The following is a 25,873-nucleotide window of genomic DNA, read 5'->3' as shown; positions in this document are numbered from 1 at the left end:
GCGGAAAGGTCATTTCGTCATACTTGGCTAATTTGGCTTAACTCACCAAGCTCTCAACACGGCTAGAGCGTATCCTGGCAGCGAATTTTTTCACAACACGCCTGAGAAAGCTGTCTTGAATATGGCTGTAATCGTGGCTCCGGAGAATTTTTTCAAAGGGTATACCCTTTGAAAAAATGTCGGACTTTAATATATTAAAGTCCGACATTTCAACAGGGGAAGCTTCCGAAGCATGAAACTAGTCTCCTCTCAAGAACCGTTCTCCCATATTAAAGTGCATGATGTAGCCTCAGACAGTTGTGTGATGAAAAAAAAAACTTCTTTGTTAATCTACCCACTCGAAATAAATTTTTCATGAAGCTTGTTTTATATGTGCATCCTCTTTAGGTGCAAATGCAAATACGGCCAAAGTTTTTATTCCCACAGGGAAAGTTTCCTAGGGGGGCAAAGCAAAGCTGAGAAAAGGGCTGGACAACACCACTTCTAGTGTACACCAAAGGACTTTTAGAAGCATAATAACCCCAACCTGAGTTGTTTAGTTGGAGATCTGTGCCGCGAAATATTCCAGGGAAAATCCGTCTCAACACCGTACACACAAACGGCTGGTAAATTGGGTCATTGTTTGCTCTTAAAGGTTACACAAGAATCACTGCATCGTGGCTCCCTGCTTCATATCTTGCGGCACGCTTGGGTTTGTCGAAAACCATTGATGTCAGTTGCTACGTGCGCTATTGTTCACGCTTGTATGTGGTGGGCTTTTCGTCAGTTATTTTTAATAGTCTGGTACATTTCAACACAGCTGGCCAAAGTACATCGCTCACAACAAACCTTCTCTCTGTCACGTCTAATCACGGTGTGATGTTAAATCTCACAGCATATCATGGGGTAAAATCTGGCTCTGGTGTCCATTTTCTCAATCTGGCAATCAGGTAAATACAAACATCGGTCTTTGCAGTTTATTATTCACTTTAAAGTTTGTGCATAGATGTTATGATCATTATGATTATGATAAAGTGGAGAACGTCTGAGTGACGTCTCTGTGTGCGTTTGTGTTGACAACGGCCCTCAATCGAAAACTTAACGGTTCACATCACCTCAGAAAATCGTTGCTATAACAAGAGACGTGTATAATTCGGGTATGCATAATCCCTTAGGATCGGTTCACACGAATTATGTCATAAGTACATCGAGGCACATTTCATCCTGAATATCGGCTCATTCTATGTAATCGTAGTTGGTTCTGATTTCTCGCAGCCGGGAAGGTCCCATAAATGCACGGGGACAGCCCAGGCTGTAGCATAGGCAACAGCAGGAGATTAACACGTTGCATAGCAACCGTCTTGATTGAACAAACGGGCTCGTAGCCTGATTCTGAACAGTGGGCCCTTTTGTTGCACACGGATCCGGATTGCGGTTAGTGATCCGACATTGGTTTACTGGCACCAGGGTCGGCCTGTACGTAAATATCACGACCCAGCTTTCGGATCACAGATCATCGGTTGATAGCCGCGTTGGTCGGGAGCATCGGCGTAAATCCCAGGGGGTGGTGGATTTATACCCCACCCCTACTTTTGTGGTGGGTTGGGCTATTGAATCCCCCCCCCACTTTTTTAAATGTTAAGCAAATAATTAAAGCGGATTGTGAATTGTGATGGTGAAGTTTCAGGATTTCCCAACGACTAAAATGTTTGATCACGAAAAAGGGAAGGCAAGTTAAAAAGCCACAAATGCCATTCTGATCAAAGATTCTGCATTCAAGTTACAGAGGTACATCTTTGTTATATATAACGGTTTGCCCGTACCCAACGTATATTAATAAGCACTGTATGTTCAGTGCTTGTCCGAGAGCTTGCGAAAAAAACCTCACAAGCTTACTCGGGTGGGACTCGAACCCACGACCTCCTGCTTACTAGTGCAGATGGTCGAGTGGTTAAGACATCTGCACTAGTAAGCAGGAGGTCGTGGGTTCGAGTCCCACCCGAGTAAGCTTGTGAGGTTTTTTTCGCAAGCTCTCGGACAAGCACTGAACATACACGTTGGGTACGGGCAAACCGAGTATATATAATTAACATCTTCCCAACGCAAAAATACATCTTGAAAGGTACATCTTTATTATGAACATCGCCCCCATAGAGTGTATATAGTCCCCCCTCCCTTTTCAAGGCCGAAATGGGACGGCCTGTTTTTGACACGGGTTTCTTGTTCACCCGGTCGAACAGAGGGAAAACGACCCAAGAACACTGTTCTCGGAACAGGATCACTCCACCTCCTCGTCAGGGTTGTAGGCTACAGGAACGCACGGAAAAACTCGTGAGATTGGTTATAAAGCCAGAGCAAATGGAAAGTTTGAAAAACTAACATATATTATTATTTTTCCATAACACAGATTATAAATGTTTCTTTTTAAATGGAAAAGAATTTACCCAGTTATCCAGACATTAACTTTCGAAGAACGTACAAGGACATCGGCATGTTGCATGTTGCTTGCCACTCACTACCGATAACCGGTTGTACATGTACGTTCCTGGTGTTGGAGCGGCCCAGCCCCGATCAACAAATCGAGCTGTTCGTGAACATGCGAGAACAAGCTGCCCGACCTCATCCCAGATTTCTATGGTCGGGCGACTCATCCCCCAACCTTTCCCATCTCCCATTCCCAACACACAGATTTACGCCACTGATCGGGAGTATCCATTTGTTAGTGGCGATGCCACTGTATGTAACTCTTGGGTTTCCTAGTCGTTCGCGATACGCAGTTAGTGCCAAAAGAACCTCCGTTATCAAGGAAATAACGCCCTCTCTTGGTCCAGCTGAAGGCCCATTCCTCGAACAACATAATGAGAGTCTGCCACGATCCGTCGCTTGTCCCATAAGGACTCAGTGCGCAAACGGTTATGGAAGAAATATTTTACGTCAGAATTGACTGGGATTCTTTGCGGTTTAGTACAGGGAGACTTGCAATTTGACCTACGTTAGGCAAACTGGTGCATTCAGTGGCATACCTGGGATGAAATTTCAAGACGGTACACCCGAAGGTGCTCTATTTTTCCAGGGCCAGTTCAAAGCAAATAAACTGTGCATCTCGTGTTAGTTTCAAGATTTCGGGGGAGGCAGCCAGGGGCACGACCATCCACTGGGGATACCTGCCCTCCCCCATGCCCCCTCCCCACGCATTGACAAAAGTTGTGTGTCACTTCTTTGCAGAGTCCAAGGTTGCCATGGTTCCCAAACGAGATAGCTCCTCATTCATTAACCCCGTGGATTTCTTGTGTCACGCACGCCACCATCACCCGCAGTGTCCAGTACAACAGCTGGTCGAGGTCCAGATTCGGCTAAACTTGAAGAAACTTGAAACCGTCTGAGGAAAATTTCGACAAAACTGTCGGATTTTTAACTTCCACGCATCGAGTGCGCGTCATCCTCAGCTGTGCAGTTTAAATGGCTAACAAGAGTCTACTCAATGAGAATGTAGAATCCTTGGGCTGCCATCTCAGCTGGCCTGAGCTGCGCCCCTGTGTGGTAAATAAGGAAACCCTTCGGCGAGAGGAAGACATCCTTGCCAAGGAGAAGTGGGACTTCAACGACCGTCCAACGTACTACACAGCCGTCCGAAATCTACAAGGGTTCATCGCCTTCCACCTCAACGATCACCAGAGAGCCCAAGCGTTCTTCCAAGATGTCTTGGACAAGGATGAGAGAAACATCAACGCCCTGGGAAATTTGGCTTTCTTGCACAGAAAGCTCTGTCAGATGCACGAGTACTGGAAATACCACGGCAGACTCACTGAAATGTTATCGAGGAATTGTACTAAAGCTGAGAGAGCCATGGCCTATGCGGATAAAGCCCACGCTATTCGTTACCTCGAGCACAAACGTTGTTTTCGTTACATGAGATTTATCGAGAGAGCGGTGACTGTAGGTAGGGAGTGCAAAGGTCCACAGAAAGCAGAGTGGCTCTTTGACTATGCACTTGCTCTGTACAAGAGAGACTATCAGATGTTGTATCTCAGGGAACTTGCTGGTCAAGCTTCGTTTGTGCCGGAGCATTCTGAATGGTACTCTGACGAGCGGATTTTACGCGGATTCAAGGAAGCCTGTCGTTTTTTCCTGGAGGTAGCACGCACCACTACCTCCATAGATTACCGAGCTCTGTCTTGGGTGTTCCTTGGAATCCTTGTCAATCACGACCCTAGAAACAGGAGCATCGCCGTGGCTTTCCCTGATCGGCCGGAGCTCCAACTCCTCACAGCTGCTGACTGCTTAGAAAAAGGCCTGGAGATGCACCCAGAGCATGCTATTCTCATCCGTAGAGTAGGCTCTGAATACGTCAAAGTTGGAAACTATGACAAGGCTAGGCCGTTGCTGGAAAAGTCCCTCAGTAAATGTGAATCGCAGTTCGTGTATCGATATCTAGCTGTCATGTTTTTGGGTATATATGAAAGAGGTGACAAAGAGTTTAGACGGACGGAAGAGGGCAGACAAATCCTTCAGCAGGCCGCCCAAAACTTCACCCGTGCTATCGAAATGAGACAATACCCTGCGGACTACTCCGACCTGGGGTATGTTTATGCCCTCCTCGGACGTCACGCCGAAGCCATCTCCAACTTCTCTCATGCCGTGGACAGTGAGCACGACCACTTCTTTGATCCAGTGCAGAACCACCAGCGGTGGGCTAGGTGCCTGGGGGAGCTTGACAACCAGGAAGGCAGCCGGCTGCAAGTGGCAGAGGCTAAAAGGGTCCGAGAGGAGATCTTGAGAACACCCCTTGATGAAGATCAAGACTCGGCCTACTTCAACGACGACTTCGACTACTACAGCACCGTGGAGAAACCCCACTACGTGAGAATTCTCGAGGACTACCACTTCGTGGCACCTCCCCGCCCCGAGCAGAACAGCACGCTGCGTGAGTATACCTACCGGTACGACTTCTTCGTGTGGCACGCGGACAGGGACAGTCGATGGGCAGAGGTTTTCGTGTACAAGCTGGAGACAGAACACAGACTCGTAGGCTGCATGCAGTCAAGGGACGTCGAATGTGGGCGGTACGTGTCTGAGGCGTTTGTGGATTGCTTGAAGTGCAGCTACAAGTTTGTGATCATCCTGACTCCACACCCTCCAGACCCCTCCCCCGACGACACCATCCCCAAGAGCGTGGGGTGGGAGCAGTACGCCGTTGAGCAGGCTGTGGTTGAGGCCAACAATCACAGGGGCGGGCCCCGAGAGTACATCTTACCCATCGTGCTCCGTGACTGCTCCTTGCCGGTAACACTTCAGACGGTTCCAGCCATCAAGTGCAAAGAGGGCCAGATTCTGACGGAACATTGGGAGGAATTGGTGCGAAAACTCACCCAATCAGCACGGTGTTCTGACAATGTCTAATTATGCCAAATCTACTCGATTTGGAGAAATAGCCGCTCTCAGTCCTTAGCAAGTTATCACCGAGTGCGGTGTGTCATTTAATAAATCTAGGTTTGCTAATTCCGTTGCCTATCCTTGCATGCTGAACACGACTGATCTTCTCTGTGACGAAAAACTGAAGAAACAGAGAGCATTTTGCTAGCTTATTGCCATACCGTAGAGCACTTCCTGGTTAACAATGAAAGCCTAAAGATATCAGCAGTTACCTGAGTGTACAAACCAAGCTGGTAAGTAGCAATACCGCCCTCTTTTTAACAAATGTGGATAGCGTCCCCAAGCCAATGTATGAGGGGTATGAGCGGAAACCAGTTATCATGCCCCGCCCCCACACTCGTTCGGAGTAATCGTGATCAGAGGAAATGATCATCTCGACATACTTGGCTAAGTTTGCTTAACCGGTAAGCAGTCAACACCACGATCCCGGGAAAGGGTGTGGACCTTTTGAATAGAAACAGGCAAACGCTAAAAGTTGAAGCTGAAGTTCACACATTAATGAATTCTGGACCCCAGTATCGCAGGGAGAACAAATCAGTTGAATTCCCACACTTGGTCCATCCAGTGAAGGGCGGCCATCTTTGAACAATGAATGAGGTATCTCAGCATTAGCTCATTTCTTGCAAAGCACATGGTGCCCAATCTGTTAAATATATGTGGTCTAAACCAATAAGAAAATTCAAATCAGGAAACCACGGGAAATGTGTCCACCTATGTTGTGATACCCAAGCCACTTTTCCATGCAACCAGGAAGCAACCTGAGTCAGCAAAGCAAGCCGTTAATTCCCCTTGAATCGTGGACCAAAATAAAGCCAACAGAACAGGCTACGGGGAAGTTTGTGAGGGGAAGCGCGTCAGTACCGTAATCCTTCCTGCACGCAAAGTGAAATCATTTAGCGGCCATGCACGTCGGCCAGTGATGCCGGCTGCAGAGCGTGTTCTTGGCACACAAAGACCATGACGCCAGGGCGTTTTCGCACAGCTGCTCCCGGTACTAGCCTCGCCCTTCCAGTCGTTCTTCAGGCATGAACGCTTCTGCAACTCGTCCTCGGTATCGCGGGTTGATTTTAAACTCTCAAAACACCCTCACGCTTTCATCGAATTCATTAGACCTAAAGGTTATGTTTTTCATAGCTGCATGCGCTTCTTGGCATGGAGGCCAGTTTGATCAATCAAAACTCAATTAAAAAGTCTGTCAAAAGAGAATCTGACCATTCCCATTTGGAAGACACGTTTCTTTCTTTTTTATGGTTTACTTCGTGTCTTTGTTTTTATTTCCCGCCACACGGGAAGGAGACTTTTTCGACAGTAAGCAATACCACTGATCACGAGAAGGCACGAAAATCATTTCGCATGCGCAAAAGCACTCTCTGCGTCAGCAAGCGACAATGTTGCCTATGAAACTCGCAATACTATTGGTGACTGCTCTTTTCGTCCATTGAGTTAGGTTGTTTTGTTTTTTCCCTTTTTTACATTATCTATTCTGGTGACTTGGGCCTCGAAACTGGGAAATCCATTATGAGCACCAGTCAAGAGCACAGGCCAGCCGCTGATATGGTGACCTTAAGCGCACCCATCAGATCCGGTCGACGCCATGTTGATCACGTTGACCTGATTGACATCGGGGAAATGAAAATCTACCCGCTCTTCACTACAACGAGAAAAGTGGAGCATCGGTTTTCACAAACACATCACTTCTCGGATTCGAAGTCAAGTTTACCGTGCCACCCGAGTGGTATTTGTATACAGACATGGCCTTTTTGTAATCTGGGACTTTGGAGCAATTTGTCGGTTGAATTTTCTGAAAACCATTCCTAAAATAGATTTGACTGATTCGTAGGCGGTTTAAAGGAAACATTTGGTGGGTATTGTTAGAACAATACACGCAAGATCTAAACAGTTGTTTTTAAGTTCATTGGTAGTGAAAACAAGGTTGCAGTATTGCGCAGTTCGTAATGCCTTCACCATACGCACGAGGGCGCTATTTTGCTGTTGTCGCACAAGGCAATTCTTGTGCAAAAAACACAAGAACGGTGCAAAGACTGGTCCTACAAAATTACCCACCACCAACGCAAAAATATTGGCCGCTACTTTTGTCAAAACAGGCTGTTTAGCATGAAAACCATATGTAAAGTGAAAACCAAGCGTCAAGTGAAACTTACTCCCTAGAAAATGCCGACATAGTGTGACATACATAATTGGACACAAAGCTACGGTGACACTCCTGTTCTGCCTTGTATGGCGTCACTCTTTTGCTTATGAATATGGAAATTTTCATCAGCATACTCTCCCGTTTACTACTGCAAAGGAGGTGAAAGGTCATCGTAAATAAAGCTGTGCTAAATTGAAATCATAAAAAATCCTATTATTATCCTAAAATGGCTGGGAGACTGGGCGGGTAAAGGGCCATTTGCTCCACCGGGATTTGAAAATTACCCACCCCACTGAAAGACCCCTTTTGGAACACATAATGTAGTGACGGATTAAAATCATGCGAGTCATTTTATAAAGAGAATTTCATGAGTCCAGCTCCCTTGGGCATTCGCCGCAACCTTCATGCAACCTAATTCCGGAAGCGAGAAATATCGCGTTGTTAGAAGCCGAAGCAAGGAAGTGTGAACATAATATTCCAACTGCCAGAGCTTTTGCTCGAGGAGAATAGTGACTGGATTGCACCTTTAATGTTCAAAGTAATTGTGAACATGAATGGTGCCGCCAAATGCACAACCCCGGTGATGCGATGGTCCAATGACCTTAACTGTGTCGTAACATTTTCTTAGTTCGTTGATGCACGTCGGACATGCTTTATGAATTTATATTAATTTGATTTTTTTTTCAGTAGGAATCCTTTTTTGTTATTGTTGATTAAAAGATCGGATATAAATTTCTATTTACATGACTGTTTACCCACGTTTAAGTTAAAGTGTGTTAATTAAAACAGTGGACATTATATGAACAATACACTTCCCAATTATAAAATCAACCAATCAACTAACTGATAATCTAACGATAAATACAAGCTGTGGGAAGCGTGCTGAGCTGAATCGCCATGTTGGACATTTTAGTGTTGGCTTTGATGAGAACTGCGTGTAATTTATGCAGGGAAAAGCAAATGAAACAAAACCAAAATTGACAGAGGCCGCCATAGTGTCCTTTAATTCGTAAAATTTGTTTCCAATTATGTTCGGGCTGCGCCGCGGGCAAACTTCACACCCTGGAGACTAGGTGACAGTAACGGGCGACGTATCACTTCATCTTGGATAATTAAAATATGTCATCCTGTAGAACACATTCTGAAAGGGCTCCCGCCCTGTAATTTTTGTTTAAATCGAGTTCTTGTCAAATGCTCCTTTGTGTCCCATATTCACTTGATTTTTAGTTTTGTTGTGCCGTTTTAAGGGCATTTTGGTAGACCTGCTTTCTATTTTGTACTCTTATGCTGATCTTTTTATTTATGCGAAAAATTCTGAGATCATCCCGGGATAGAAAGCCCAGAGTTACAGTAGTTTCCGTGCTAAACTCTTCCACAGTTTTTGCCTTTTGATGCCGGATGTTTTGTTTACTTTGGTGACTTGTTGCTGCTTCAGTTCATAAAAGTAGGCCGGTGAGCAGAACATTCCCATAAATATTTTAAATAATTCCATTGAGAAAGTTTTGGATTTCAAATTTGAACAGAATCCCTCTCCTCAAACGTCTGTTGGCATCACAGCAACAGTGATCTCATTGGTCAGGAAAAGTTTCCAAAATTCTTAAATGTTTAATTTTAAAATGTTGACTTGTCAACAACGAGTCACCACAAAAGAATGTCAGTTTTCTTACATTCAGGAGGACTAGAAAGTTACACAAAACATCTTCCCAAGTGAAATTCCCGGTCCCTTTGAAGTCACACGGCCTCATTCTGTTTCCTTCGCCTCCCATGAGCTGAACATCTAGAGATCTAGTTGATAACATAGATTGGTTTTGTTTTAATTCATTTTCCGTCACTGGCGAGTTTCCACGAAATTGATGAGGAAGACAGGGTCCGACAAAAATCTTTACGGGTGGATGGTGAATCGTGTTCATTGTGTTGAATGGATGCATAGTGATTATAGAAGTGTACATCAAAATAACAGGGTCTGCCGCTGGGTACAAATCCAGCCCTTTGTGTGTCAATGGGAGACTTTGGGCGTTGGTGGCAGCAGACATACCAGTCCTTGCATGCTATTACGCATGCTCCGAGACGCGCATATATCAAAAGTACCAAAAAGGACTGATCTGTTTGCCGACTCCCAGCGTCTGGAAATTTCCCATTATTTGGGGGCGGGGCAAAGATTGGTATCGTGCTGAATAATATTAGGAAAGCCTCTCCGTCATAGAATGAGAAAATTCGGAATTCGGTGTGATCGGTTTCCATTCAGACACAGGCTTCCAGTGAGTTTTTTTGTGTGTGTGGTCGGTGGTTAGTGCACTGCCCGTTTTGAAAAACTGGTTAGCATCCTTCATTGCACATTTTAACGGCGGGATTTTGCTCTCGGGAAATCAGACAGCACCGTCTACTTCAGACAACATAAACAAGAAGCCTGGATTTTTCTTGTTGGGGGGTCAGACCTTACTGTCCATTGTTTATTGGCTTGCTCTATTATTGCAGAACCTCCGTTCCCGACAAAAAAATGAAATCAAGATTGGCAATGCGAAACCTGTATCGTGGGTGATTAAATTTATACCACCAAGCTCACTAATGTACGTAAAGGGAGATTTACGGGGCGGTGGACATTACAATCAGCAGTACGAGCTTAATTGTCAAGCCGAAAAACTGGTCTCTAGTAATTGACTCCATTTTGCCGAAGGCCCCTTCTTGTTAGTAATGCTGCATTACAACGAGGAATCACATTAGTTCCAAGCGATGAAAGGCTGTCATCGTCTCCACCCGTGCTCGCTTATCAGCGACGCGATCCTTGGACAATCAGGTGGTCGTTTGTAGTCTTTTTTCCCCGTACAGCGGTAAAGTGGGCCAATGACTTTCAGATTGCAGCCCGAATGGCTTGCTTTACAGCTAAACTTAATATGGAAAAAGAAACAACCACAATAGAAGATTTATAACGTGCACATGAAATTGAAACCTGTGACAGGCTATCTTTTCTATATTACAGGTTTACGATAATTTGATGATATATTTTGTTCTATTTGTATTCATTGGCCAAGATCGCCCTCTATTACTCATGAAATTCCCAAGAAAGTCCCGCCAAAGCTATAAAATCTTAGGGTAAGATTTTCGAACGTGTAGTTTATATCCAGTATGTAAACGTACAATATTCGGACAATCCCGGAATGGAGTTGGACCGAGACAGTTTTAATTAAAACAGTCCTTCCAATTCCGACCCTGTCACAAATTTGCATGAGTTTGCTTTCGCGCCAAGTATGAACAGACCTTCAACTGACACGCCGCGGCGAGCGAGGTCAAACGTAGTTCCAGTGAAAAGCTTCCGCATATAATTATTTCATTCACAAGAAATTCAGATAAGAATTTTCAAGCGTGCAAGACTCCGTCCCCATGGATACTGTGTCCAGGAAAACCCCTCCTCTCCCAGTCGTTGTGCTTTGACGTGATGAGCTTTTCCAGATAAGCCAGGCCACCGTCTAGAGTCTAGACATTAAGCAGTAACAGTTCAAATAATGTAATACATAGTCAAGTTGCCAGACCTGAGACACGAGGAATACATGTGACACCTTTACGGGGGGGGGCAACATTGACACCCCCAAGTAGTGTACATTGTGCATCGTCGAGTCCAAACCATACTTGGTCGCAAGAGGGCGGGCAACTGTAATAGTCACCAAACGACACAGGCCTCCTGCAGTAAGCCACACAACTCGTCCGCTTGTTCCTCATCATTTTCGCCAATTTTACATTCTTTTTCATAAATCCTATTTGGTGCAATTATCAAAAAAGTTATTGCTTTCTGGAAATGTAGAAACTGCTGTACGTGCTCTTGTTCTCGCCTTTCAAACATCCTTATTGCTCCTGTACAACTTTCATTGCGTAATGTATACAGAGTTCAAAGGTGACTTTCCAGAGCTCTTTGGATACGTGACTTCCATTTTTGTCCAGTCTGCTAATGGACACCACCATAACAGCAATGGGAAATGGCCACATATGGTGCAACGAGGTATTTATGAGGGATGCAGGGTCTGAATTTTCCGGCGTAACGCCGCTGCGAAATCCGAGACAATCCGGGCTGGGAAAAAAAATATTTTCAAGAAAGTCCGGAACATGCGGTCACGTGACTGTGAATTATTTTTGGAACGCAAGTACGCATCTTGTTATGCCAATGAAGGGCCTCGATCGGCTGAAATGAAAATCGCAAGTCGAATTAATTTCATGCTTCGTATACTTCATTGCATAAATTTGCATACGAAATATAGTATTACGTTGCTTGCCATCCATGCAAGTCAATATTATGAGCTGACCATTACTATGAGCGGTGAAATGACTATTGGACGGAAACTATGCATACGAGGTTTAAGGTCAATCAATTAAGACTCATTCAAAAGGTCAGTTATTCAAATGATAGTGCAGGGTATCGAAAGATATCCAAATTAATTGATCATGAATCGATCAGTTAGTATATCAGTTAATCTGTCCAACTGGTCAATCATCGTGTCGATCGTTTGATCGTATACTACATGAATCAATAAGTTCTTGACAATTACTATCTAAATGTCCTTATAATAGCATACTGATCATAGGTGATCAATAAGTTAGTGATCAATAGGTGGTCAATCTATGATCACGTAATGTTAATGGTCAATGGGCCATGTTCATATTTTGATGGAATGCTTACGGTGTATTACTGTGACAAAATATATTTCAAAAGTATGAAAAGCATGAGTGGACAAGCCTGCATAAAGGAATACATGTGACAACTTCATTTGAAGTATCACATGTCTATGGCAAAGTTATGTAGTTTTAATAGTTACATGTTAAGTTAGACTCTCTGGCAATGGGTTTCTTTTTATCAGAATTAGCTGCGTCTCTCAGCCCGGCCAGGTCTTTTGTGACTTTCCACATCGACTCTCCTGACGTCTCACAACATTATAACGGCACGTGCTCGTATCGCAGTTGATTGTCCGGTACGTGTTGGCGCTATCTACCCCGCGCCAGCATCGAGCTGCCACCACAAGCACAGACCAGAGCTGCCACTACTCAAGTACTCGCACTATCAGAGTCCCACACGAGCAACGTTGATGACCTTGTCGCTTCCGTGTACCAGTTGACCCCCATGCAAAAAGTGGTTGGGATACAACACACAACACAAGGCCTTAATATTTGACCGTATGTACACATGTACATGTACATGCCTACGTGTGGTACATTTCAACTTATGTCACTTGTCACTGTCAGAACCGGATCTTGTGCGTGAGTGTTCAGCCTTGTATAAAAATTATGATTTGGATGGCGATGATGATGCTGCAGTTATCAATGGAGACACGGTCTCGCCGTTGAATGTTAGTTGGGAACACGATACAGTTGTGACCATAAGCTCGATGGACACACCAGCGTTGATGTTTCATCAGTCATCACTGAATGATGAATCGTGGTCGACTCCCTTTTTTACGCGACCAGTTCAGTTTAGATATGATTTAACGGTACCATTATTTTACTCGTGCCCACTCGGTTTGTGAAGGATAACTTCTGTGGTATGACGTGACGGGTGATTGTATCTGCTAAGTGGTGCCAGAGGAAGTCAAGCGTGCGCGTTCTTTCTGTGAAACACTCTTTGAAAACGGGTACCGGGACATAGCGAGCTGCTCTCACAGTGCAGGAAAGACTGACATTCAATGACTCATGGCCATGCATGAGAGATATGGAACTGATCAACTTCTATGGGTGTCAGAACGGGCCATGTCGTGCGGTCCCGGGACGGGGAGTTCCGGCACCGAGTGTGTGGGCCCAGGCCGCGGTGCTTGCGGCGCTACGGTCGGCCGGGCGTGCCGGTGCGGACACGGTGGCCACTCACTCACGGGCGGGACCCCTTCGTCGTCTGCATCTGGTCTCCGCACCGCTGAAGAAAATCACTTCTGTTACCTGCGTACACGAGGAAGCAATTACCCATTTACAGATATGAGGACCAGGTCGCCAGAATTTAGAACTGCATTATCAGGAATCGATTCTAGATGGTTCAAAGTCAAACAACTCGCATGGATAGTTATTTTGGTGTTTGCCCTGACATCGCCCTTAGCAGCTGATGGTAAGTTACAGAGTCGAATTTCGTGTTACAACTTATTGACCCTTTTCGTCTACCCGCACCTATATTGTTTTACTTTATTGCATATTGTATTACTTGTAAACCTGTGGTAAATTCGCAATTTGTAAAGTTACGACCATCCTTAAAAGTATTTACTGGTAGCCTAAAAATAACGAATACAATATCCGGTGCCATGTGCACTGAGCTAGCGAAAGCTGACATTTCTGGGACTGAGAAAAATTTTTTTTAAGGAAATAAGCCTACTTCTAGAAAATGTTCTTGGCCCCCGATAGACTCTGCACCCAACCAAGTGGAGTCATGATGCAACATTGTTTTCTTCAATTTGTCCTTCCTATTGGATGACATCAGAGCCGAGGACAGGATGGTTTTAAGTGCCACCTCAAGGCTGTGCCATAGATTCATGTGTTTGATGTGCATGCGCATGGCAATGGCATGCGAGCACATCCTGAATAGGATCCGGTTTTCTGAACAAGTTGTCATTTGGGAAGAATGGTCTATACCCTGTAGAACGCATTGAACGACGTACGCCTGCTACCCGTGTCCAATGACAGCAACATTATTTCTGATGTGGGACAGCGCGCGGTGTTGATACCGTACAAAATTGAGTCGCAAAGCGTGAACTTAGCCGTTATCTTTTCCCTTCATTATCGATTAGTCATCCAGTTTATCGATACACGACTATTATGTGACTCATTCTTTATCCGACAGGATTGACTAGCGGTGACGTAACCGGTCAAGAATGATGCACGGGGTAGTGACTATAGAGCTAATGTTGCTATAATGTCGCCCTTCAAAACAGAAGCAAAAATCGGTCCTCCCCCCCTCTGTAAAAACAAGGAACAATGCTCGTGATTTTATTTTGAGTCATATACTTGGTTTCCTCCGTGCATGTGTCTCACTTGGTTGCGAAGTCACGATAACGATAAACAGGATGTTGTTAGAGGAGTGAGTTCGCAAATCGTGCTACTCAAGCTGAGAATTATCGCGCAAGCTCGAAGTTGAACATGTATTCATTCGAGGCGATTGAAAAACGGTGTGCCTGAGTCGAGCCTGCTCACGAAGGTGTGGACTAAGGTTGAATCCGTCTCGACAAAACCGGAAGTCGAAATCTGAAGATTCACCTATGTATCTCTACTGAAAACACGAATATTACTTCATCCATTATTATATATTGAAAAGGACGGGAGTGTTGCCCCGGACCTCAAGGGTTTCAGGCTGGAATTGGCCCGGAACGAGATTCAGCGAAAAACTGTTGGAAATTGAGGATTTTTTTTACCATAAGTTGAACCTCTGCCTAATTAGCGAGCAAACAAGCCGGCAAACGTAAACGAACCTAGATCATTACTAGCGCTAATGGAGAGTCGTGATGGATAGCGGTTTCATATTACTTTACAGTTATTTTACCCATCTGCTTCCTGAAAAGTTAGTATTGTGTTCGACTGTAGAATATGATGACTGTTTTGCCACGAATTCTAACAAATCCATCTAAAATAAGCCTCTTGTGAGTTCAATTCGAATCAAATTTTGTACACTAAGTTATCTGATTGCACTTAAAGATAACGCTTTGAATTCCCCAGACTAAAGACATTCTTGCCATACCTCGTGATTTGGGGCAAGCTTTTGCATAGCGACCACCATCTCTGGACTGGACTGGTTCCTTTTTGTGCCCACATATTCATTGAAAACAGCGCAAGGCGTCTCTCACAAGCAAAGGCTTGCCCCGAATCACGGGGTACAGTACAGCAACAGTGTCTCTACCATGGAAGATTCAAATGGTTATGTTCTCTTGAATTTAAAGAACTCAGTGTACCATATTTTATTCAAATTTAACTCTTCAATGGCTTATTCAGTCTATCTTCTCCTTTTAAACCAAGCTGTAGAATATTGGTCAGATGTACGGTGATTTTCTCAAAATCTGCGCCCAGGAATACAACCAACATTACATAAATTATTTCACGAAAAAAAATACGAGCATGATCAGCGATAAAGGAAAAAAATGCCAGAGACTGTATTGATACAGCAGTCGTAAATCTTCCCACATCTGCTCGACCCTACCCGAGCTATCACCTCATTTACAGAAAGTAGCGAACCGTTGACGAGATAGAATGATAATGACACTCCGCCGATATGCATGCATACGCCGTCGCTATTTGATGGTAAACTCTTCATTTCATGAAAACATGAAGATCACGTGAACTAGGTTATTGGTCATTTCACGCACCCCATGCAGGAACAAAAACAGATCCTAAGAGAGTGTACTAGAAACCTTATTACAGTTTAAAAAGAGGAAAAGGAGTTGCAAATGGCCTAATCTCCCGGCCCAAAAAGACACTTCATCTAAAAAGTAGCTGATGAAAAAAGGTGCACATCATACAAAAACATCTAAAACTTCGTTTGAGTGACGTGAGTGAGCTCAGTGAGGTTTTCATCGAAATTACGCACTCCTTTAACAGGTTGAGTGCCCGTCCGTGGCAGGAGTACATGTACATGTAGGTTTAGCATTAGCACAGACGCGATTTTGCATATGTTTGTTTTATGCATGAGTGTCCTTTGTACCGGAAATGACGTGTTACATAAGATGTCCAGTTTTCGTTCCGTTGAGATCCCCAGAGTTCGTTATCAATGCGCCTGTTGTGACCTTTTATTGTTGTATAGTGGATTAAACTTTCAATCAACCTTTAACTGTGGCGGATAATCTGTAATCATCAGGTTTTTCCATGGTCACTACACCGCTTCCATCACCTCCAGTTTAACCATCATTTACGGCAGTATTGTCATCATTCGCTGTATTCCTTTGTCGTCACTGCTCGTTGTCGTCAGTAAGGCACCACCATCATCATCATTCCTTGTTTTCAATCCTCATTCTGCATCATATTATCATCCTTGGACCTGTCGCCTCCAGTAGACGTCATTGTCCCGTATTTGCTGAAGCCAACACTCGCCGTTCCTTCATCTCAATGAGCGCGTCACCGTCTCGGCTTCATCCCATCAGTTCACGGTCTCCTGTCCTCTCCATCACCGTGAAAAATACTGTCCATCCCTCGCCTTGGCTCGTCACTCCGCCAGCAGATTCAAACAACATAATCATCGACCCCCCCCCATATGCGCCGAGGCTTTGGGGAGACAAAAAACCCATCACCGCTCGAACTGAGTCCCCTTTTTTTTGTCGCCCCGCAGTAATACTCGCCGGTCAAATCCGTAGGGGCTTGTAAATCGGAAAGGTTGGGGACTAGCAACGCGCTGCGCTGAATTTGGCGGCTTGCTGCCGAGCGGGGCGGCGTGTCAACATTGATTCGGTAACGGGGCACAGCCAATATTGGCGCCTAAACAGAAAGGTCAATGCGCCTTGACGTTTTTTTTTGGAGGGGTCTGCTTTTTGCTTCCCCCTCTTAAAGGGCTCAGTTTTCTTAAAGGGTCTGCTGGTTTGACGTCACAGCTGTGGCAGCTCAAACTATGGCCGGCCGTCAGTACAAAACTGAAAGAATAATTCACCGAGTGTTCAAAATCTCACTCAGCTAGCACAACACAATACACGTTTTACTGAATACTCAATGAAAATACAAGCCACTTGAACATGAATGGGACAAACGCACAGTTTGAATGTATTTGAGGTAAACTTGAAAACCAATCAAAGCGTTACTTTCGGCAAACTTTGGTCAATATGAGAGGAGTTTGTACCAATGATCTGATTGGATCGGTTTCTAATGCACAAAACACAATAGCTTAGAATTGGTCCCCTCTAAAATTGGTCGTTTTTACATCATAAACTAATGTACCATAGAATCTCTGGGCCTTTTTCTATGAAACATGTACCTCTCCCCCCAAAAAAAAGATTGCAGCGGCACGCCCCTCACGCTGCACCGAACGCCCTTATTTTATGGAATGTCTAGTCTCCACCCTTGAACTTTAACAGCTAAAGGCCACGTGCTATGCAATGCGCGGTATGCAGTCCTTTCAATGCGTGGCTTGCGCTTGATAATTGAATGCGGCCACACATGAAGCGGTTGTTGCAAGATACGCACATTGTTTCTTATGGAGACGCTACCGTGGTGCTGTTAAAGTGCAGCTGCAATGCAATTTGTCTTGGGCAGAATTTTTCTGCAACTGTATACTCTTCTTCAGTAAAAACTCTCTTGCTTTCTAATTTGGTTGAATGCATTGGAAAGTGAACTTTAATTTTTTTTTAACTTATCCATGCTTTCCTAGAGGGCGCTATTGCGGTGATGTCATCTAGGGAAGACATGGCCCAGTGCATAGGTTTTTGCTTACTGAAACCATTTCTGAAAAAGAGACTGGTACTTGTTTGCTGCTATGCACATTAACAACGAATCAGCAAAGAAGATGAAATAATTCAGTTAAGCAAAATCTACAAAAACTGCAGTTTTTTTGTAAATTGTACAGACCAGCGTAACAGAGACTTTCTTCCTGGGATGACATCACAGTTTTGTTCATGAAAACGGAAACACTCATTAGCATAACGCCGATAAGGCAGTAAAATACCCTTTGAAATAGTGACACAAAAGTTGAAAAGAAGGTTATCCGAGACAAGGACACATTTCGAACAACGAACTTAAAACAACTTGACTACTGCTACATACCCTTTTAAAAATGGGCTGAGATTATTTTTCTGACCCTCTTTGCGGGATCTGTCCTTGGATGCTAACATGACTGCATCACATTTCCTGAAGCTCACTAAGTCTTTACTCACTTCGATTTTTCCCCAAATGATGACTGTTTCCTATAGTGATATGTGGAGTATCAATTCGAAGTTTTCTCGAAGAACTCGTAAAAGGCTTTCACATCGGCACTGCAACTGGTTCAGCGGATGCTTGTACATGTACATGTACATGTTTATTTCTCTGTTAGCGGTCGGTAGCAACAGAACAGCGCATTCGACCTCATTCTTCGGTTTCACAAATCCCGCCTCTTTGCTGTGGGGTTTGCCGTCAGAACGCCATTTTCTGTTGTCGACCACCGGTTCCAGACAATCTGATTGACACTTGTCAGAAGAGGACTGACACTGATGTCAGCAGAGGACCCCTTATCCTTCGTAACATCCTTGTCAGTTCTTCCAAGAACCACTGCAAAAGGAACGACTTCTCCAGCTGGGGCACGCGGGGTCCTGGCACAGAGAAATCGCTGCGAACTCGAGATAAACACCCGCGTAGGCCCTGTTGGATTTCCAGGTATATCGCGTGACTGTGAACTTTCGATTAACTTCCGCGTCGTAAATCCGGAATATGCGGAATGGACTGGGAGGCAAGTCTAAACAAAGATGTCAATTCGAGTCACGTTCTTGGAAGTCCGCTGTCGCACTTTCATCAATTTATTCTTGACATTTCAACCTTCTTTTTTTACGAGAGGGAGAAAAACCTGGGAGGTGTTCGAGGTCTGCGGTACTAGGGAGTGTTGATAAACAACCAGTGGGTTTGAAATGAGCCTGGGTTTGAAGGGCAGGAGCCTCAGAAATCACCCTCGATGACAGATTTCCCCGAGTCGTCCCGTACGGTACAGGGAGTATGACAGCGTCAAACATTCTGTTGCCGCTTGATTTTTGCCTTGACGACTATTCGCTGTCTCTTTTCGTCTCACAATTCTTCAACTGGAATAATTTGTAAACGTCGGTGTACTTTTAGTGATCTTTCACATTCATCATTTTGTCCGTTATTAATTGTGCATTTGCCAGTTTCTGATTTATTTTGGTTGACCCGTCCTGACATTTTATGACAAAAGTGATTGATTGGTAGTTTATGTCGAAGTCGTTGGGCGGACGAAGGTAGGCGTGCATATAGCCCAGAGTATGAAAGTCCTTAAACTATGCGAAATTTTTTTCAACACTTTTTTCTCACATTTTTACCTGACGAAGACAGCTCAAAAATGTCACAAGTGCCTCGTATCCTGAATTCCATTAATGCTGTGTTGAAATTACTAAATACGCCCGCGAACAACGTATTTTGGAGGAAATTCGTAGTTTAAGGACTTTCATACCCTGGACGTTAGTCGCAATGTAATGTAGACGTCGTCCAACCTGGGCTAGCGTGCATGTATTTCCTCGTGGGCAATACACATGCAGAATTTTCGGCTTCATAGACCTTTAAGTTTGGTTAATCCATGTCAAATGTGGATGATCTTCGGCTTCGTGCATTGCTTGCCAACTACTCTTCCGTTTAAGTTGAGAGCCAACAGTCTCTGCTCGAGAAGATGTTTTTGCATGATTCGTAGCTCAGTGTATTTAAAGGCCGGTTCATGCTACAGGCGAATGAGAAAGCGGAGCGAATTTGACGTCATGAAAATTTGTAGCGAAATTTCGTTCGACAGTGCTCGAAATGTGCTCAACTTACACCAATTCGTAGCTCGAATGTTTGATCTGACGTCACAAATATGCGTTTGTGTTGGCTTTTCCGTAAACGAGAGATATGGATTTCGGCAAACCTGTTCGCGCGGCGATTTCGGGGAATTTTGCGGCCAAATGACACTATGTTCGTTGACCGTCTTCGACTGCACGGGAGTAGCCTGTTCGTATGGAGTGCGTGTTGTCAATAATCAAAATAAAAAAACCTCTGTGAGGTTTGTTCTAGGGGACCATTCCCCCGCCTCTATCGTCAGGAATAAGTCACTTTCGTTCAAAAGAGCATGTCCGTCAATTTGCATTGTGATTTTTCCCGATTCCTTAAGGGCAAGAGATGTGCTCGGTTTAGCGGCAGCGGCATGCGGTTGGATTGTTGTCCTGGGAAATGACGATCGCCATTCCAATCATGGCAGCCGGTGCACCTAAGTGGATAGAGATCCATCCTTGTGTTGATAATGGCATTGTCTTTCTCTTAGCATTCTCTGAAATGGCATGCGGATGAAACATAATTGTGGATAGTGAACAAGTCCACATCTACCTTATCGTGATGAGACGAAATCTATCTGGACATTACTCGGCTTCGGCCCCCCTGCATCATGAATAGATTCTCCCGTAGTAGCCCGCTAGAACTATTTCGCTGCTGTTTCATCCCACACGTGGAGATAAAAACATGAATGAAAACCGAGGTCGTCTGTGCGTAATACATGTACAGTGTAGTTCCAAACTTTGAGTCGGCTGCACCGCAAAAATTGACGTCGATTGAGATGAATTTGTAAAAAAAACCTTTTAAATAGTCTGGTATTGGCAACGCTTTCAGTCCCGATTCCTTCGAATTCAGTACCACTTTTACACCTGCTCTTAAGGCTTAGAATTAAGGTATTCGCGAGGTGAAACGAACAGGAAACAAAAAGTGCACTGCAGCGTGTATGGCGCGGATAAAGTACTTGTATATATATATATATCTCATGCATTTCAAAACGGGTACTTAAGTCCGTCCCGAGGGATGTTCGTTCATTGTAACGCTCACGTTTTAATTAATACGTGACCTTCGCCACGTGGCCCTCCACTTGTGTGTATACCCTAGTTAATCGGCATTTCTGTGTTTCAATTAGAATATCTGACCGTGCTCGTCGTCGAATGGCAAAACTGTCCGTCGTGATATTTTTGGCCTTAGTGTCGGACTTGGAAGCTTCCAGGCTGTGCGCGGGAAACGTGTGCAGCACGATGATAAAGGAAGGGAATGCCGTACCGGTTTTCCTGCTGAGATCCGGAAATGAGAACACTTTTCTTTGGGGGGGGGGCTCGGAGTCTGGAGGCAGATCCAGGTCCCTCTTTATCTCAACTTACAAAACTGATCATGCGCGTGCCCGGGGGTGGGTGGGTGGGTAAAGGAACTGATCCAGAAACCACTACAGGGATGATCTGGGTCAGAGATATTTGGTTTTAAATCAAATTGCCACAAAAATCCTCATATTTTGATAATTCCGGTGGTGGTTGGGTATATTTGGAACTCGGCATGGGTACTCTCCTGTAGAGCTTTATCGTAGGGCAGCCATCTTGTTTTTCTCTCATTGGAAGCCATGTAACCAAACCGAGGCTTGAAAAAAAAATAGTCCGTTTTCTGTTATAATAGGTAAAGCTGTTCACGACAAAAATGTTAGCGCCGGGACAAAGGTCAATAGACATGACTGACAGCAGGAAGTCCATTCATCCACTCCCCTTAGTGTTTTTGCAAGATAACATGCTGCCAAAGAGCTGCACATCAAAACCGAGGATTCACAAGGAGCTTACATGCCCTGGGAGCATGTCTGCATTTAACCTTCATTGACAATGCAGAATATATTAATTTTGTTAATCCTCGCCCCATCTGTTTCTAGTTATTATGTACACAGAGGCTCGTGTAACATCCCCCTGACGCAAGCAGTTATTTTTTTTCCGCCTGCCTGAAAACGCGTATCGCCCCTGACCGAGTGCCGGCTAAGGAGTTGACAGTTGACCTCTCGCATTCTCGGCGGCCTCGACCGACCTTTTTCGGCCCTGGCCCTCGGCGCGCCGTTCGTATGCTGGCATGTTCTGCCTGGCACAGAACACGGCCCTGGTATCCATAGACCACGGGGAGCCTTGCCACTGAGTTTGTATCGAAAACCGTATCATGCTTATGACTTGTGTGTCGCGCAGTGGCGGTATCATGCCTACTTTATACCACGGAGTATACCAACGGCGTCAAATGATTCTGCATCCATACGTTGCACGTTTGGTCATTTATACCTTCCTCCATGGTCTGGTTTATCTTGGAAATGGGTTTAACCCGTATAGGAACAAAGTACAGTTTTTATGGCTGGAATTCAACCCATAAGTGAGAGATGCTCGTGTTCGGCCTGTTCAGTTTTTGGCAGTCGATCTTTTCACATATAAGTAGAAATATACCGGGTTGCCGTTTTCTAACTTAAAAAGCTCTCTATCGCAGTGATATCGTATGTACACGTTTCAGGCTTCGCCAGTATGGCCAACCCTCCCTATCAAATCTGACTTTCAAATGGGCCTGTTTATCAATTAATTGTGGCTTGGATTTTCCGACGGCCTTCTGACGTAGATTGCTGACGTTAAATACACTTGGGCTTGGGGCCTGCTTGGCTTGACGATTTGTCAAACCATACCGCTCAGTGGGCCTACTCGCCCACCGTTTCGTCAAATAAATTTAAAGTTACATCTGGAACAATATTTTGTGATCAAAGTTCACCTCGGTCATGTGATTCTCTTGTCACACGGATAGGAGGTAGAAAGCCACTTTTGATGTTACCACAGGTTAATGTTTTGGTTCATGAGCCTGCAATAGAAACAATAAATTTTGACTAATATTAAACGGTAAAGTCATATAGAAACTGTAGAGGAGAGGATTGTTAGAGTTAAGGAAAGAGCATGATAGAGAAAGGAGAAGCTGCATGAATGTTGATTAAGATTTCGCTGGATAAAATTCTAGAGTTATCCCAAATTAAGCTCCTTAATTTTCATGGTATTGAGCAAACAGTGTGTGCGAAGAAAATGATGGTTTGGGTGGATGGGTCGATAGTACACGGGAAAACGCAGAAGTGGGCCACGTGAGCCGATCTTTTCACGTGCAGTTAGAGCGATATCATTCTGCCCCTGGGTTTAGGCCGTGTTTGTTTCGCGCGAATCCTAATCTCGATCAGTGATCCTTCGTTGGTTTACGGTCACCAAACCCGCATAGTGGATGGTGCGAACCAGCGTTAGGATCACTGACGAGGTCCAGATCCGCGTGAAACAAACTTGCCTTATGAGTGCGCGAGATTCTGCCACGCATGTGCATTTATCCCCTGCGTGGATCCTTGCGCGCTGTGCGTGCCCGATCAACATCGAAATGCGGTATGGACCAGCGAGAATTCTGTTCTTAATCATGTTGGATGTTGTAATCGAAGATTCCCGGAGTTTTAATTCAATGGCGTCAGCACCTTGTTAAAATAAAGACAAAGCAACAAATTGCAAAGTGGTGTATTAGTAGTGTACTGACAGGCAGCCGTTTCCCCACGGACGTTACGTCAGGTTTTTATCTTGCCCAGTGGACCCCGTCGTATCCATTGCATTGTAAAAGAAGACAACGTCCAACCTATTTTTTATCTTGCTGTACATGAGGATGGGGGCGCCACTACCGCATGAGTAATGGGAAGCAGTTGCGTGTGACTCAATTCCCAGAAAAGCAAGACTGAAAAGACATTCACTTTGAAATTGTCTGATTGTTTGGGGGGTCCAAGTACGACAAGGAAGATTCAGTCATTGGATGGAGGCTTTGGAAGTTAGGAATAAGATTAATTTCTTCTCCTTCGTATACTCGTTATATGACATTAGCTTTATCTTTATTGTCCCTTGAGTTTTGGACCCCTTGTCTTGACTCTTGACTCAAGGGAGCCCTCCCCCCGCCCTGGATCTGGATCAGAATCTGAATTCCTCGAAAATGCTTCGTCCCCCAATGGGCACACTGTCATTGTCACTGTCCGCTGGGGAAAAAAGGTCACACGACGGGGCAGGGGAGCACTTTCTCTCAAAGGTCACGGCCATTCATCTGTGACATGTAGCAAAGGGAAAATGGTATACCCAATCTATCGCCTCTAATTCTTTGGTTCTGCCATTAGAAATATGATCATCGCTGATCTTTTTTTTATCAAAACAGAAACACGACCACGGTTTTTTAGAGGGAAATTTGGAAAAACTGACGGTGTGAATTTGGACCTGGACTTTGTTGGGAACGTGACATTCCATCGCTGATTCAATGGAATTTCCGCGGCGCATCATGACACTGTCACCTTGCGTAACTAAAAATAGGCGGTCAAAGTATACAGCAGCCCAAAGGCTGCAGGAGTTCGATGGAAAGACAAACATTGTTAATCCAGCAGACATGTTGGAGATCCGGGGGGGGGGAGAGAAACAGGATGTTCAATTCTCTGTAAGTCTCGCCACATCAAACGCGGAGCTGTCAAAATAATATAGGAGCTGCGACATGAGTGCCTCAATACGGGCGATTCACAATAGTGCGCCACCAATAGTTTGCAACGCGTTGGCCACTCACAACGCGTGTTGGGTCGACAGATTTCGCTCATTGTGATTGGCACCGCCGTGGAACACCCGTATTATTGGAGCCATGGAGGATTCCTCCATATTGGAACCAAGATGGTGGGTTATGCGTCAGTATACACGGACAATCTAGGCAATAGGCCGAAGTCTGTACGATTCCTGTAAATGGTGAAGTGCTGCAGCCAAAGGGGTGAAGGGGAGAATTTGACGCGAAGAGGTACCTCAGGTCAAGTCATTTTGAAAAATAAAATTTTCTGCTAAAAATGTCTGTTCATAGGTTCTACTGAGTGGAATGTAAAATACATGTATGTTTATACTTGTACTGTATTCTGGCTAATTACGTGTACAGGTAATTATTCATAAGAATGGCTGAGATGAATCAAGTGATTTCCCTATATCATATCCAGCTACGATTAATTACTCATAAGTGCTACTAACGTGCATCAAGTGATTTCCCTAGGATGAAAGTGGACTCATTTTTGCCGAAACTCATATTCAGGGATACAGCAAGGTTTTATAATCCAAAGCAGACAAAAAAGGTATTGGTTCCCAGCTAATTACGGTCATTGTTCAGAACTAGCTAATGATTATTAATGATCACTACCAACGTGTGTCAAATTTTTTTTCTCGGGAAAAAGCAGCCTGTTATTGCCAACTTTCATTTGTGGATCATTTTATCAGGTTGTTAAATCCAAAACAGATTGGCTCTTTGTCTGTCACTTGACATTAAACCTAAGCAAATAGGGCGTGTGATATAAGTGTTGGTCTTGTACTGCGGCACCTTGCAGGCTTGAAGAATCCCAAATTTAAGAACTGACACACGCGACTGATCAGCTGCTTCTTGTCTTGCTCAATTTACTGCAATGGAAATTGCTCTATTCCGAGTCTGTATCGTCATTACTTAGGCCTATTATTAAGAAAATATCTATTAGCCAGGCGGATTTTATGTATGGAGAGCGAGAGACCTGCCGGGTTACAACGGTTATGTGCATAATTAAGACTGAGCGTTTAAAGAGTCCTATATTATGCCTGTTCTCCAAATAAGCCGTTTGCGAGTTAAATTTGAATAATTTGGTACACTGAGTTCTTTAAATTCACGTGAACATAGCCACTGTTGCTATACCCCGTGATTCGGGACAAGCTTTTCCTTAGTTACATAAGAGACGCTCTGCAACAATACACTATTTTCAATAGAAAAGAAGGGCACAGAGGAACCAGTCCAGTCCAGAGATGGTGGTCGTTAAGCAAAAGCTTGCCCCGAATCATGAGGTATAGCAACAGT

At 44.5% G+C, this 25,873-nt stretch overlaps 2 protein-coding genes across 2 annotated transcripts in view; both read left to right on the top strand.

The window, feature by feature from the left end:
• The first annotated feature begins 37 nt into the window (after positions 1-37).
• On the top strand, positions 38-6,618 carry LOC110982568 (uncharacterized). Its single transcript, XM_022241066.2, has 2 exons — positions 38-929; positions 3,205-6,618. Exon 2 carries the CDS (start codon positions 3,439-3,441, stop codon positions 5,377-5,379), a length of 1,941 nt encoding a protein of 646 aa, XP_022096758.2. The 5' UTR covers positions 38-929; positions 3,205-3,438; the 3' UTR covers positions 5,380-6,618.
• A 5,996-nt stretch (positions 6,619-12,614) lies between these two features.
• Positions 12,615-25,873, top strand: part of LOC110982549 (vascular endothelial growth factor receptor 1-like) — a 39,853-nt gene continuing 26,594 nt past the window's right edge. Inside the window, exon 1 of the mRNA XM_022241028.2 lies at positions 12,615-13,637. Coding sequence (XP_022096720.2) covers positions 13,235-13,637 — 403 coding nt within the window. The 5' untranslated portion in view covers positions 12,615-13,234. The remainder of the gene's footprint in view (positions 13,638-25,873) is intronic.

The sequence above is a fragment of the Acanthaster planci genome, linkage group LG17 (assembly GCF_054643075.1).
Source record: "Acanthaster planci isolate LZ-2023a linkage group LG17, COTS_SCS, whole genome shotgun sequence".
Classification (NCBI taxonomy): Eukaryota; Metazoa; Echinodermata; class Asteroidea; order Valvatida; family Acanthasteridae; genus Acanthaster; species Acanthaster planci.
The sequence above is the reverse complement of the archived record's forward strand: the minus strand, read 5'-3'. Positions and strand labels throughout refer to the sequence as shown.

Excerpts from the sequence above, each read along its gene's own strand:
- LOC110982568 (XM_022241066.2), top strand. The coding sequence starts at position 3,439 with ATGGCTAACAAGAGTCTACTCAATGAGAATGTAGAATCCTTGGGCTGC.